Genomic DNA, 12,749 nt, shown 5'->3' with positions numbered 1-12,749 from the left:
GTACGATGTCGGACCTAGAGTTCAGAATCATGATTTTAAAGATACTAGCTGGGCTTGAAAAAGGCATGGCAGTTATTAGAGAAACGCTTTCTGGAAAATTAAAAGAACTAAAATCTAACCAAGTCAAAGTCAAAAAGGCTATTACTGAGGTGCAATAAAAAATGGGGGCACTAACTGCTAGGATAAATGACACAGAAGAGAAAATCAGTGATATAGAAGACCAAATGATGGAAAATAAAGAGGCTGAGAAGAAGAGAGATAAACAACTACAGGATCACAAGGGCAGAATTCGAGAGATAAGTGATACGATAAGATGAAACAATGTTAGAATAATTGGGATCCCAGAAGAAGAAGAAAGAGAGAGAGGGGCAGAAGGTATATTGGAGCAAATAATAGCAGAGAACTTCCCTAATGTGAGGAAGGAAACAGGCATCAAAATCCAGGAGGCACAGAGAACCCCTCTCAAAATCAATAAAAATAGGTCAACACCCCAACATCTAATAGTAAAACTTATGAGTCTCAGAGACAAAGAGAAAATCCTGAGAGCAGCTCAGGAGAAGAGATATGTAACCTACAATGGTAGAAACATTAGATTGGCAACAGACCTATCCACAGAGACCTGGCAGGCGAGAAAGGACTGGCATGATATCTTCAGAGAACTAAACGAGAAAAATATGCAGCCCAGAATACTATATCCAGCTAGGCTGCCATTGAAAATTGAAGAAGAGATAAAAAGCTTCCAGGACAAAAAAAAACTAAAGGAATTTGCAAACACGAAATCAGCCCTCCAAGAAATATTGAAAGGGGTCCTCTAAGCAAAGAGAGAGCCTAAAAGTAGCATAGATCAGAAAGGAACACAGACAATATACAGTGACAGTCCCCTTACAGGCAATGCAATGGCACTAAATTCCTATCTTTCAAGAGTTACCCTGAATGAAAATGGGCTAAATATCCCAATCAGAAGACACAGGCTATCAGATTGGATTAAAAAACAAAACCCATCAATATGCTGTCTGCAAGAGACTCATTTTAGATCCAAAGACACCCCCAGATTTAAAGTGAGGGGGTGGAAAACCATTTACCATGCCAATGGACACCAAAAGAAAGCTGGGGTGGCAATCCTTATATCAGACAAATTAGATTTTAAACCAAAGACTGTAATGAGAGATGAAGAAGGACACTATATCCTACTTGAAGGGTCTATCCAACAAGATCTAACAATTGTAAATATCTATGTCCCTAACATGGGAGCAGCCAATTATATAAGGCAATTAATAACAGAAGCAAAGAAACACATTGACAACAATACAATAATAGTGGGGGACTTTAACACCCCCCTCGCTGAAATGGACAGATCCTCTAAGCAAAAGATCAACAAGGAAATAAAGACTTTCAATGACACACTGGACGAAATGGACTTCACAGACATATTCAGAACATTCCATCCCAAAGCAACGGAATACACATTCCTCTCTAGTGCCCATGGAACATTCTCCAGCATTGATCTCATCCTCGGTCACAAATCAGGTCTCAACCGCTACCAAAAGATTGGGATCATTCCCTGCATATTTTCAGACCACAATGCTTTGAAACTAGAACTCAATCACAAGAGGAAAGCTGGAAAGAACTCAAATACGTGGAGTCTAAAGAGCATCCTACTAAAGAATGAATGGGTCAACCAGGAAATTAAAGAAGAATTAAAAAACTTCATGGAAACCAATGAAAATAAAAACACAACTGTTCAAAATCTTTGGGATACACAAAGGCAGTCCTAAGAGGAATGTATATAGCAATAAAAGACTTTCTCAAGAAACAAGAAAGGTCTCAAATACACAACCTAACCCTACACCTAAAGGAGCTGGAGAAAAAACAGCAAATAAAGTCTAAAATCAGCAGAAGAGAAATAATAAATATCAGAGGAGAAATCAATGAAACAGAAACCAAAAGAAAAGTAGAACAGATCAACGAAACTAGGAGCTGGTTCTTTGAAAGAATTAACAAGGTTGATAAAGCCCTGGCCAGACTGATCAAAAAGAAAAGAGAAATGACCCAAATCAACAAAATCATGAATGAAAGAGGAGAGATCACAACCAACACCAAGGAAATACAAACAATTATAAGAACATATTATGAGCAATTCTATGCCAGCAAATTAGATAACCTGGAAGAAATGGATGCATGCCTAGAGATATATCAACTACCAAAATTGAACCATGAAGAAATAGAAAACCTGAACAGACCTATAACCACTAAGGAAATTGAAGCAGTCATCAAAAATCTCCCAACAAACAAAAGCCCAGGGCCAGATGGCTTCCCAGGGGAATTCTACCAAACATTTCAAGAATTAATACCTATTCTCCTGGAACTGTTCCAAAAAATAGAAATGGAAGGAAAACTTCCAAACTCATTTTATGAGGCCAGCGTTACCTTGATCCCAAAACCAGACAAAGACCCCATCAAAAGGGAGAATTACTGACCAATATCCTTGATGAACATGGATGCAAAAATTCTCACCACAATACCAGCCAATAGGATCCAACAGTACATTAAAAGGATTATTCACCACGACCAAATGGGATTTATCCCTGGGCTGCAAGGTTGGTTCAACATCCGCAAATCAATCAACGTGATACAATACATTAACAAAAGAAAGAACAAGAATCATATGATCCGGTCCATAGATGCAGAAAAAGCATTTGACAAAGTACAGCATCCTTTCTTGATCAAAACTCTTCAGAGTATTGAGATAGAGGGTACATACCTCAATATCATAAAAGCCATCTATGAAAAACCTACAACGAATATCATTCTCAATGGGGAAAAGCTCTTAGCTTTTCCCCTAAGGTCAGGAACGCGGCAGGGATGTCCACTCTCACCACTGCTATTCAACATAATATTAGAAGTCCTAGCCACAGCAATCAGACAACAAAAAGAAATCAAAGGCATTCAAATCGGCAAAGAGGAAGTCAAACTCTCACTCTTTGCAGTTGATATGATACTGTATGTGGAAAAGCCAACAGACTCCACCCCAAAACTGCTAGCACTCATACAGGAATTCAGTCAAGTGGCAGGATATAAGATCAATGCACAGAAATCAGTGGCATTTCTATACACCAACAACAAGACAGAAGAGAGACAAATCAAGGAGTCGATCCCATTTACAATTGCACCCAAAACCAGAAGATACCTAGGAATAAATTTAACCAAAGAGGCAAAGGATCTGTACTCAGAAAACTATAAAATACTCATGAAAGAAATTGAGGAAGACATAAAGAAATGGAAAAACGTTCCATGCTCAGGGATTGGAAGAACAAACATTGTGAAGATGTCAACGCTACCTAGAGCAATCTACACATTCAATGCAATCCCCATCAAAATACCATCCACTTTTTTCAAAGAAATTGAACAAATAATCCTAAAATTTGTATGGAACCAGAAGAGACCCCGAATAGCCAGAGGAATATTGAAAAAGAAAAGCAAGGCTGGCGGCATCACAATTCCGGACTTCCAGCTCTATTACAAAGCTTTCAACAAGACAGTATGGTACTGGCACAAAAACAGACACATAGAGCTATGGAACAGATAGACAGCCCAGAAATGGACCCTCAACTCTATGGTCAACTCATCTTTGACCAAGCAGGAAAGAATGTCCAATGGAAAAAAGACAGTCTCTTCAACAAATGGTGTTGGGAAAATTGGACAGCCACATGCAGAAGAATGAAACTGGACCATTTCCTTACACCACACACAAAAATAGACTCCAAATGGTTGAAAGACCTAAACGTGAGACAGGAGTCCATCAACATCCTAAAGGAGGACACAGGCAGCAACCTCTTCGACCTCAGCCACAGCAACTTCTTCCTAGAAACATCGCCAAAGACGAGGGAAGCCAGGGCAAAAATGAACTCCTGGGATTTCATCAAGATAAAAAGCTTTTGCACAGCAAAAGAAACAGTGCACAAAACCAAAAGACAACCGACAGAATGGGAGAAAATATTTGCAAATGACATATCAGATAAAGGGCTAGTATCCAAAATCTATAAAGAACGTATCAAACTCAACACCTAAAGAACAAAGAATCCAATCAAGAAATGGGCAGAAGACATGAACAGACATTGTTCCAAAGAAGACATACAAATGGCCAACAGACACATGAAAAAGTGCTCAATATTGTTCGGCATCAGGGAAGTCCAAATCAAAACCTCAATGAGATACCACCTCACACCCGTCAGAATGGCTAAAATTAACAAGTCAGGAAACGACAGATGTTGGCGGGGATGTGGAGAAAGGGGAACCCTCCTACACTGTTGGTGGGAATGCAAGCTGGTGCAACCCCTCTGGAAAACAGTATGGAGGTTCCTCAAACAGTTGAAAATAGAGCTACCATATGATCCAGCAATTGCACTCCTGGGTATTTACCACAAAGATATAAATGTAGGGATCCGAAGGGGTACGTGCACCCCAATGTTTATAGCAGCAATGTCCACAATAGCCAAACTGTGGAAAGAGCCAAGATGCCCATCGACAGATGAATGGATAAAGAAGAAGTGGTATATATATGCAACCGAATATTTTGCAGCCATCAAAAGGAAAGAGATCTTGCCATTTGGAATTACGTGGATGGAACTGGAGGGGGTTATGCTGAGGGAAGTAAGTCAATCAGAGAAAGACATGTCCCATATGACCTCACTGATATGAGGAATTCTTAATCTCAGGAATCAAACTGAGGGCTGCTGGAGTGGTGGGGGTGGGAGGGATCGGGTGGCTGGGTGATAGACATTGGGTAGGGTATGTGCTATGGTGAGTGCTGTGAATTGTTCAAGACTGTTGAATTACAGATCTGTACTTCTGAAACAAATAATACAATATATGTTAAGAAAAAAGAAGAAGAAGAAGATAGCAGGAGGGGAAGAATGAAGGGGAGTAAGTCGGAGGGGGAGATGAACCATGAGAGAGGATGGACTCTGAAAAACAATCTGAGGGTTCTAGAGGGGAGGGGGGTGGGTGGATGGTTTAGCCTGGTAATGGGTATTAAAGAGGGCACATTCTGCGTGGAGCACTGGGTGTTATGCACAAACAATGAATCATGGAACACTACATCAAAAACTAATGATGTAATGTATGGTGATTAACATAACAATAAAAAATTTTAAAAAAATAAAAATAAAAATAAAGGAAGGGTGGGAAGAAATTTGAGAAAAGCCATTTTTTAAAAAAGATTTCATTTATTGATTGATTTTAGAGAGCTTGAGAGAAAGAGAGAGTGTGTGTGAGAGAGGGGAGGGGCAGAGGGTGAAGGAAAAAGGGAATCCCAGGCACACTCTGTGCTGAGTGTGGAGATGATGGGGGGCTTGGTGTCAGGACCTTGATTTCATGACCCTGAGATCATGACTTGAGCTAAAATCAAGAGTCAAATGTTTAACTCCCTGAGTCACCCAGGCACCCTTGAGGAAAGCCATTTTTTTTCATTCATTTAGCATAATTTTTTTTAATTCAGGTAATTAACATATAGTGTATTATTAGTTTCAGAGGTAGAGTTTAGTGATTCATCGGTTGCATATAACACCCTGTGCTCATTACATCACGTGCCCCCCTTAAGCTACATCACCCAGCTACTCCACCCCCAACCCCTTTCCCCTCCAGCAACCCTCAGTTTGTTCCCTATGATTAAGAGTCTCTTGTGGTTTGTCTTCCTCTCTGATTTTGTCTTGTTTTATTTTCCCCTCCCTTCGCCATGATCCTCTGTTTTGTTTCTTAAATTCCACATATGAGTGAGATCATATGATAATCATCTTGAGGAATACCATTTCTAACTGCACAGAGATTAATGTCATAACCCTGACACTAAACTACTTACCATTTCAAGTTGGTCCTGAATGATTGGTAGATGAGATTTTCTTCCCAAACAATACCTGTAACTGTCATTCCAACTTTTCATCTCATTAGAGAACCAATAACACTTTTTTTGATATTTGAGCCATTCAGATGGGCACAACCCTATAGGGAAATGGAGGAAACAAAGAAAATTAAGTTACATGTGTATTCAGTGAAAATTGAATACTTCTGGGGTGCCTGGGTGGCTCAGCAGTTAAGCGTCTGCCTTTGGCCCAGGTCATGATCCCAGGGTCCTGGCATCAAGCCCCACATCGGGCTCCCCATTCGGCGGGAGGCTTGCTTCTGCCTCTGCCTCTCCCTCTCCCCCTGCTTGTGTTCCCTCTCTCACTGTGTCTATCTCTGTCAAATAAATAAATAAAATCTTTGAAAAAACAAAAGAAAAGAAAATTGAATACTTGTACTATAAAATCACTCTAACAAAGTGTTCAGATTTAAAAGATGTCCAAATTACAAATGATAATTCACGGGAATTAAGAAATTAATTTCATAAGATGAAGCAAAACTTAGACAAAAGGGGATTTCTTTTTCATGCCCAGTTCTGATGTAATTACTAAAATAACATGAACCATTTAAGCTGTAAATTGCATTAATGCTACTTGTGAGATTAAATATATTTATACCATTCTCTTAGAATTTAATCCTATAAAGCTTTAAGATTTCTCTCCTTGTTTTATGTGCATAAATCTTTCCTTAATAACTCCTTTTTGATATTAAATAATATTGAAAATAATAGTTTTTCAGCCCCTATATAATTACAAGTTCAAGTTCTTTGATTTTCTTAAATTAAATTAAACTGAGGTCTTCAATTGAAAATATCTGAGACTTTGGCATAACGAGAGAAAGTGAATTATATGAATAAATATGAGTTCAAGTCAGAATAACTATTCAAACTTATGGCCGTTAAAATCTCCCTTCTTTTTTTTTTAAAGATTTTATTTATTTATTTGACAGAGAGAGACACAACAAGAGAGGGAACACAAGCAGGGGGAGTGGAGAAGGAGAAGCAGGCTTCCCGCCGAGCAGGGAGCCCGATGCGGGGCTCCATCTCAGGACCCTGGGATCATGACCTGAGCTGAAGGCAGACATTTAATGATTGAGCCACCCAGCGCCCTGAAAAATCTCCCTTCTTTATTGGAATAAAATTCATGTAACATAAATTTACCATTTTAATCACTTTAAGGTGCAAATGCCATGGATTTTATTACATCCACAATGTGCAAACATAACTACTATCTAATTCCAAAATATTTTCATCACCCCAAAATGAAACCCTGTAAATATTAGGCAGCCATTATTCATTCTCCCCATCCCATTAGGTTTTAGCATTGCAAAATGTAAATCTTCCAAATTAATTCTTTTTCAAGATTGTTTTTGCTATTCAGGATTTCTTTCAATTTCACATGAATTTTAGGATCACCTTGTCCCTTTCCACAAAAAAAGGCCATTGGAATTTTGATAGGAATTTCTTTGAATCTGCAGAGCACTTTGATTAATATTGCCATCTTAAATGAATTGTGGATCTATACAAACAGAGGAATGTTCTTCAGTCAGAAAAGGAAATAAAATGCTGATATATGATAGAACATGGATGAACCTTGAAAACATTATGCTAAGTGAAAGAAGCAAGACACAAAAAGTGAAATACTGTATGATTCCATTATATGAACGTCCAAAATAGGTAAGTCCACAGAGACAGAAAGCAGATTAGTGGTTGCTAAAGGCTGGGGGGGAGGGAATGGGGAATTGCTTACTGGGAATAGGATTTCTTTTTCGGTGATGAAAATGTTTTGGAACTAGATAGATAGCGTCGTTGCACATTCATATGTCCTAATGCCATTGAATTGTTTTATTTTAAATGGTTAACTTCATGTTTGTGGATATTTCCTCAATTAAAAAAGAAGAAAAAAGTAATAGGAAATTAATATCTTACAGCCTGATATACAGTATTTAGACATTTTAATAAAAATTTAATGGTGTCTATATGATTCCATGTTTACCTACCAAAGCTTTCTTACCTCTGAAAAAGTTCCATTATAATACCCAACATAATGATGAATTAGCTAGTCTGAGTCTAAAATATGTGTTAAAATTACAGTATTTCAATTAGTTTGGGACTTGTAAAACAGATAGATAATCCAAAAGAAAAGAGTATCAGTAAGTAAACGATAATATATATGACATTTTTATATGTGATAAAGAAAACCACATAAACTAGTGTATTAGAGAAATCCTTTTTTTAAAAGATCTTGTTTGTTTATTTATTTATTTATTTAGAGTTGGGGGAAGAACAAAGAGAGAGGGAGAGAGAGAAACTCCAGCAGACTCCCCACTGAGTGCCGAAACCTACTTCGGGCTTTATCCCAGGATCCCAGGATCATGACCTGAGCTGAAAGCAAGAGTCCGATGCCTAAACGACCAAGCCACCCAGGTGCCCCTAGAGAAAATCCTTTGAAAAATAATTATAAAATAAATTAAGCTGCACATTTCTCCCATATACTGTAAAACAAATTGTTGAAGGCCCCAAAAGTTAAGCACTTTGAAGTGAAACTAAAACAAAATTGGAAGTAGAAGGGACAGTTTTCTAAAATTCTGCATAATTGGAAGTTATAAGCATAAAATCATAATGAATCGTTCATTATGTATAATTACTTTTATTCATTTTGTACTTCAAAGCTGAATAAATGAGAGAAAAAAATAGTTAGTTACATACTGCCTTATAGTCACAATTAACTTTCCGTATTTGTGGTTTCAATTTGACTTTAAATTCCTGAAGGGACGAGCCTCTTTGTTATGTTCTTCTCACTGATACTATCCTCCCACCACAAAAAGAGTCATAAATTATATGTATATATGAAGTTTTGAATGAAAAGTAGGTTGATATCAAATCTTTATTTGTTAATGTAATCTGCATAACTGGTAAATAGGCTTTTTCAAACTTAGAAAGCCAAAAGAATGAAAACCATTATAGGCCAAAGTCTTGAGAGATACCTGAATGGTCTGTAGCTTTTGAACCACAGTGGCTTGTGTCCTTATTAGTTATATTTCCTCTTGTGCCACTGTTCATTTTCAGGTTTCCAATATCATCATGTTGGGTGATATTTGAATTCTTTGCTTCTTGGCATTTTAGCAATATTCCCTGAGAAACTTAAAAACATAATTATTTTAACATTGGGTAAATATCTTCTCCCTCTGCAGTGCTCCAGACACAAATAATTTGGAATGATTCTGATGATGGGAACAAGAAGCAACTGAAGGGATAACTAGAAAGTTTCTTTCTTATTTTCATTTTATTTAATGAAAAATAATTTCAAATATTACATAATTAATTCACTTATAGAATCATATTTGTTGAGGCACATATATGTGCCTCAGAATATGGCACATATTCTGTGCCAGGCATCATGCTAAGAACTGGTGATACAGTAGTAAATGAAGCAAAATTTCTACTCTAGGGAGTATACATGCTCTTTCCATGCCTTCTTCATGTCATGATTTTGCTGAAACCGACACTATGCTTAGCCCATTCTACCATAATTACTTATTTAAAATCTATTTCTTTCACTAGAGATTTATCACCATGATTATTCCTTTTTTGCTTTTTTGGTTTTGAGGGCTTTTTTTGATTTCAGAAATTTGTAGTAATGCTTGGGGTATAGTAGTATAAAGTATAAACTAAATACAATCTTAGATACAACATGTAAACATTTTTAAGAAAAATCATGGAATTCTATTCACAGGTTTCTAAGAAATCCAAAAATATGGTTTCCCAATACACATCACACACACACACAATTTTCTTCCTTTCAGACTGTATGCCATTTGGGAACAAGATACCTGATTTGACTACATATTAAATACATTGCTATGGAGTAGAGTATACGGCTTTATACATAGTAGCTTCTTATTAAAGCTTTGTTAACAAAAAATGAACAAATGAATGAATGAATATGAAAAGAGTCACAAGAAAATAGTAAACATTATCTATATTTTTATTTAAGATCTTTTAACTTACCCAGTAAAGACAGGGAGATCAAAGTCAAAACCAGAATACCATTTACTGTTCCAGATATCCCCAATAAGATTTTATACCAGTGCAACATCACAGAACAATCTGAGAGATTAATCACATGAATTAGCTCAGAAAAGTACATTTCCAAGAAGTAAAAGCAACTGTAATAATAAGATTGCATATAATATTGGTTTTGAAATTTAAAGGGTCGTAGGCAATCAAAAGCATAAAACCTAAATTACCTATTTTACTTAGTAATGGTAATACTGCAGATGGAGAGCAGTTATGATGCATGTTATATTGAATCTTAAGAAATTGCTAATATTTGACATAATTGACCTAGTGGATAAAGAATTTTAATGTACACACCTAATAATTCCCCAAGCGTGCATGCACATGCACATACACATGCTCATGTGCACTTACAGATACACACGTATATATTCACATAACTATATACTTTCTAATTAATAATTTGCTTTAAGGTAATATTCACAAGTCATTCAACCTATTTCATTTACTAAGGATGTAATACAAATCAGAACTAAATATGACTCCTGATACTTGTTCTTTTAACCTAAAAAAATCCTAAAATCTTTTCTAACCAATGCAATAATGATGTTTCAGCTTCTCATTAGATGGTGAACTCTTTAAGAGTGATGACTGTTTTATTTTTCATATGCCCACGCTGCTATGTTAGAGATAAAATGTGCATTCAGTAATGGCTATTAATGAACAAATGGATATCATAATAGAGAAAGTAAATAGTCTCACCCAAGGCTTCAAGTATATATGTTGCTATTTTTCTCAACCTCATTAAAAAGAACTTAGCTTAGGGAAGCTGAAGCCAGGAAACATGGTGGCCGCCTGCTTCCTCAACAAGGGTTTCACTACCTTGGCAGGGTTGTTGCTTTTGTCCTTCGGCACCTTGGCCGCTAGTCAGATCGAAGATCAAGCAGAACAGTTCTTTAGAATTGGCCATACAAACAACTGGGCTGTTTTGGTATGTACATCCCGGTTCTGGTTTAATTATCAGCATGTTGCAAATACTCTCTCCGTTTACAGAAGTGTCAAGAGGCGGGATGTTCCTGACAGTCATATTGTTCTGATGCTTGCAGACGACATGGCATACAACCCTAGAAATCCCAAACCAGCTACGGTGTTTAGTCACAAGAATATGGAACTAAATGTGTGTGAGATGATGTGGAAGTGGGTTATAGAAGTTATGAGGTAACTGTGGAGAATTTTTTACGGATATTAACTGGCAGGATCCCACCTAGTACTCCTCAGTCAAAACGTCTTCTTTCTGATGATAGAAGCAATATTCTTATTTATATGACAGGACATGGTGGAAATGGTTTCTTGAAATTTCAAGATTCTGAAGAAATTACCAACATAGAACTTGCAGATGCTTTTGAGCAAATGTGGCAAAAAAGACGCTACAACGAGTTACTGTTTATTATTGATACGTGTCAAGGAGCATCCATGTATGAACGATTCTATTCTCCTAACATAATGGCTTTAGCTAGTAGCCAAGTGGGAGAAGATTCACTCTCGCATCAACCTGATCCTGCAATTGGAGTCCACCTTATGGATAGATACACATTTTATGTCTTGGAATTTTTGGAAGAAATTAATCCAGCTAGACAAACTAATATGAATGACCTTTTTCAGGTATGTCCTAGAAGTCTCTGTGTGTCTACCCCTGGACATTGAACTGATCTTTTTCAGAAGGATCCTAAAAATGTCCTGATAACTGATTTTTTTGGAAGCAAACAGAAAGTGGAAATTATAAGAGAGACTATTAGTTTTCAACCAGATTTAGAAATCATGGAAAGCAGATATAAGAAAGACTGGATGGATGAGGAACTCATGGAACCACTGAAATGTGCTGAACAACTTCCTGTAGCTCAGATAATTCACCAGAAACCAAAGCTGAAAGATTCACATCCTCCTGGGGGTTTTATTCTGGGATTGTGGGCACTCATTGTAATGGTTTTCTTCAAAATTTATGGAATCAAGCATATGAAGTTCATTTTCTAGACGTGATGTGTGAAGAAGACGGCATGGAAGACTGCAACCTTGGATAAAATTTTATGTCATTATGATTTTTAAAAAATACATTGCTCTCGTGTGAATTGGGCAAAAAGTACAGGGAAACTAAATTTGAATGAACTATTGATTTTATAACTTAAAGATAAATAACTGTTAATGCAAGTGCTAAGTAGCACTAATGATACTTATTTTTTGTTGTGCATGTTATTAAAAAGATTGGACAAAGAAAAAAATAAAAAATAAAAAGGACTTAGCTTATGGAATTGTATGAGTAGTTTATACTGAGTAAATGAACATCTATATTTTGCATAATAGTTTATGTCATCAAAGATAATTTTTATAAATGCATCACAATAATTAATATGGAGCCACTCCCCATAACTATGATTAAACTTAGAGTTCAGTCAATAAATTGAGTTATTAATACTGAAATTTGTGTTCCAAATACCCTTTAAACGTGCAGGAATTAAAAAAAAACACATTTGAAGATGCTAAACTCTGTCAAGAAAAAGCATAATAAATCATATAAAACACTATGTCAGAGAACTAGTACACAGTTTTTATCTTATAGTATTGACAAAGATCATAAAATATGACTTATTATAATTCAATTAATGAATACCCTGCATTTCCCAGATTATTTTCTAATATTTTAATATATTAAATTTATAATCAATAAATTCAAAGTGTTCAGCACATGTAAAAAATGCCATTTATTCACTTAAAAAAATCAAACACATGATTATCAGAAAACATTAGGAGAAAGGATGTGGAAGCCTTTTCAGATTCA

The 12,749-nt window shown here is 36.4% G+C and overlaps 1 protein-coding gene and 1 pseudogene across 4 annotated transcripts in view; one reads left to right on the top strand and one right to left on the bottom strand.

Moving 5' to 3' along the window:
- Positions 1 to 12,749, bottom strand: part of KLRF1 (killer cell lectin like receptor F1) — a 61,808-nt gene that overhangs the window by 4,543 nt on the left and 44,516 nt on the right. For 3 of the 4 annotated variants that reach the window (XM_028119760.2, XM_028119759.2, XM_028119761.2), the window contains 3 exons: positions 9,908 to 10,006; positions 8,884 to 9,039; positions 5,858 to 5,997 (listed from right to left, as the gene is read on the bottom strand). In XM_028119760.2, coding sequence (XP_027975561.1) covers positions 5,858 to 5,997; positions 8,884 to 9,039; positions 9,908 to 10,006 — 395 coding nt within the window. The remainder of the gene's footprint in view (positions 1 to 5,857; positions 5,998 to 8,883; positions 9,040 to 9,907; positions 10,007 to 12,749) is intronic. The other variant, XM_028119762.2, reaches the window with a different exon arrangement.
- LOC114221679 (GPI-anchor transamidase pseudogene) lies at positions 10,761 to 12,020 on the top strand (annotated as a pseudogene).

This window comes from Eumetopias jubatus, unplaced genomic scaffold, assembly GCF_037043125.1.
Source record: "Eumetopias jubatus isolate StellerSeaLion01/CBP00866 unplaced genomic scaffold, mEumJub1_p1.0 scaffold_8, whole genome shotgun sequence".
Classification (NCBI taxonomy): domain Eukaryota; kingdom Metazoa; phylum Chordata; class Mammalia; order Carnivora; family Otariidae; genus Eumetopias; species Eumetopias jubatus.
This window is presented reverse-complemented; position numbering and strand designations above follow the sequence as displayed.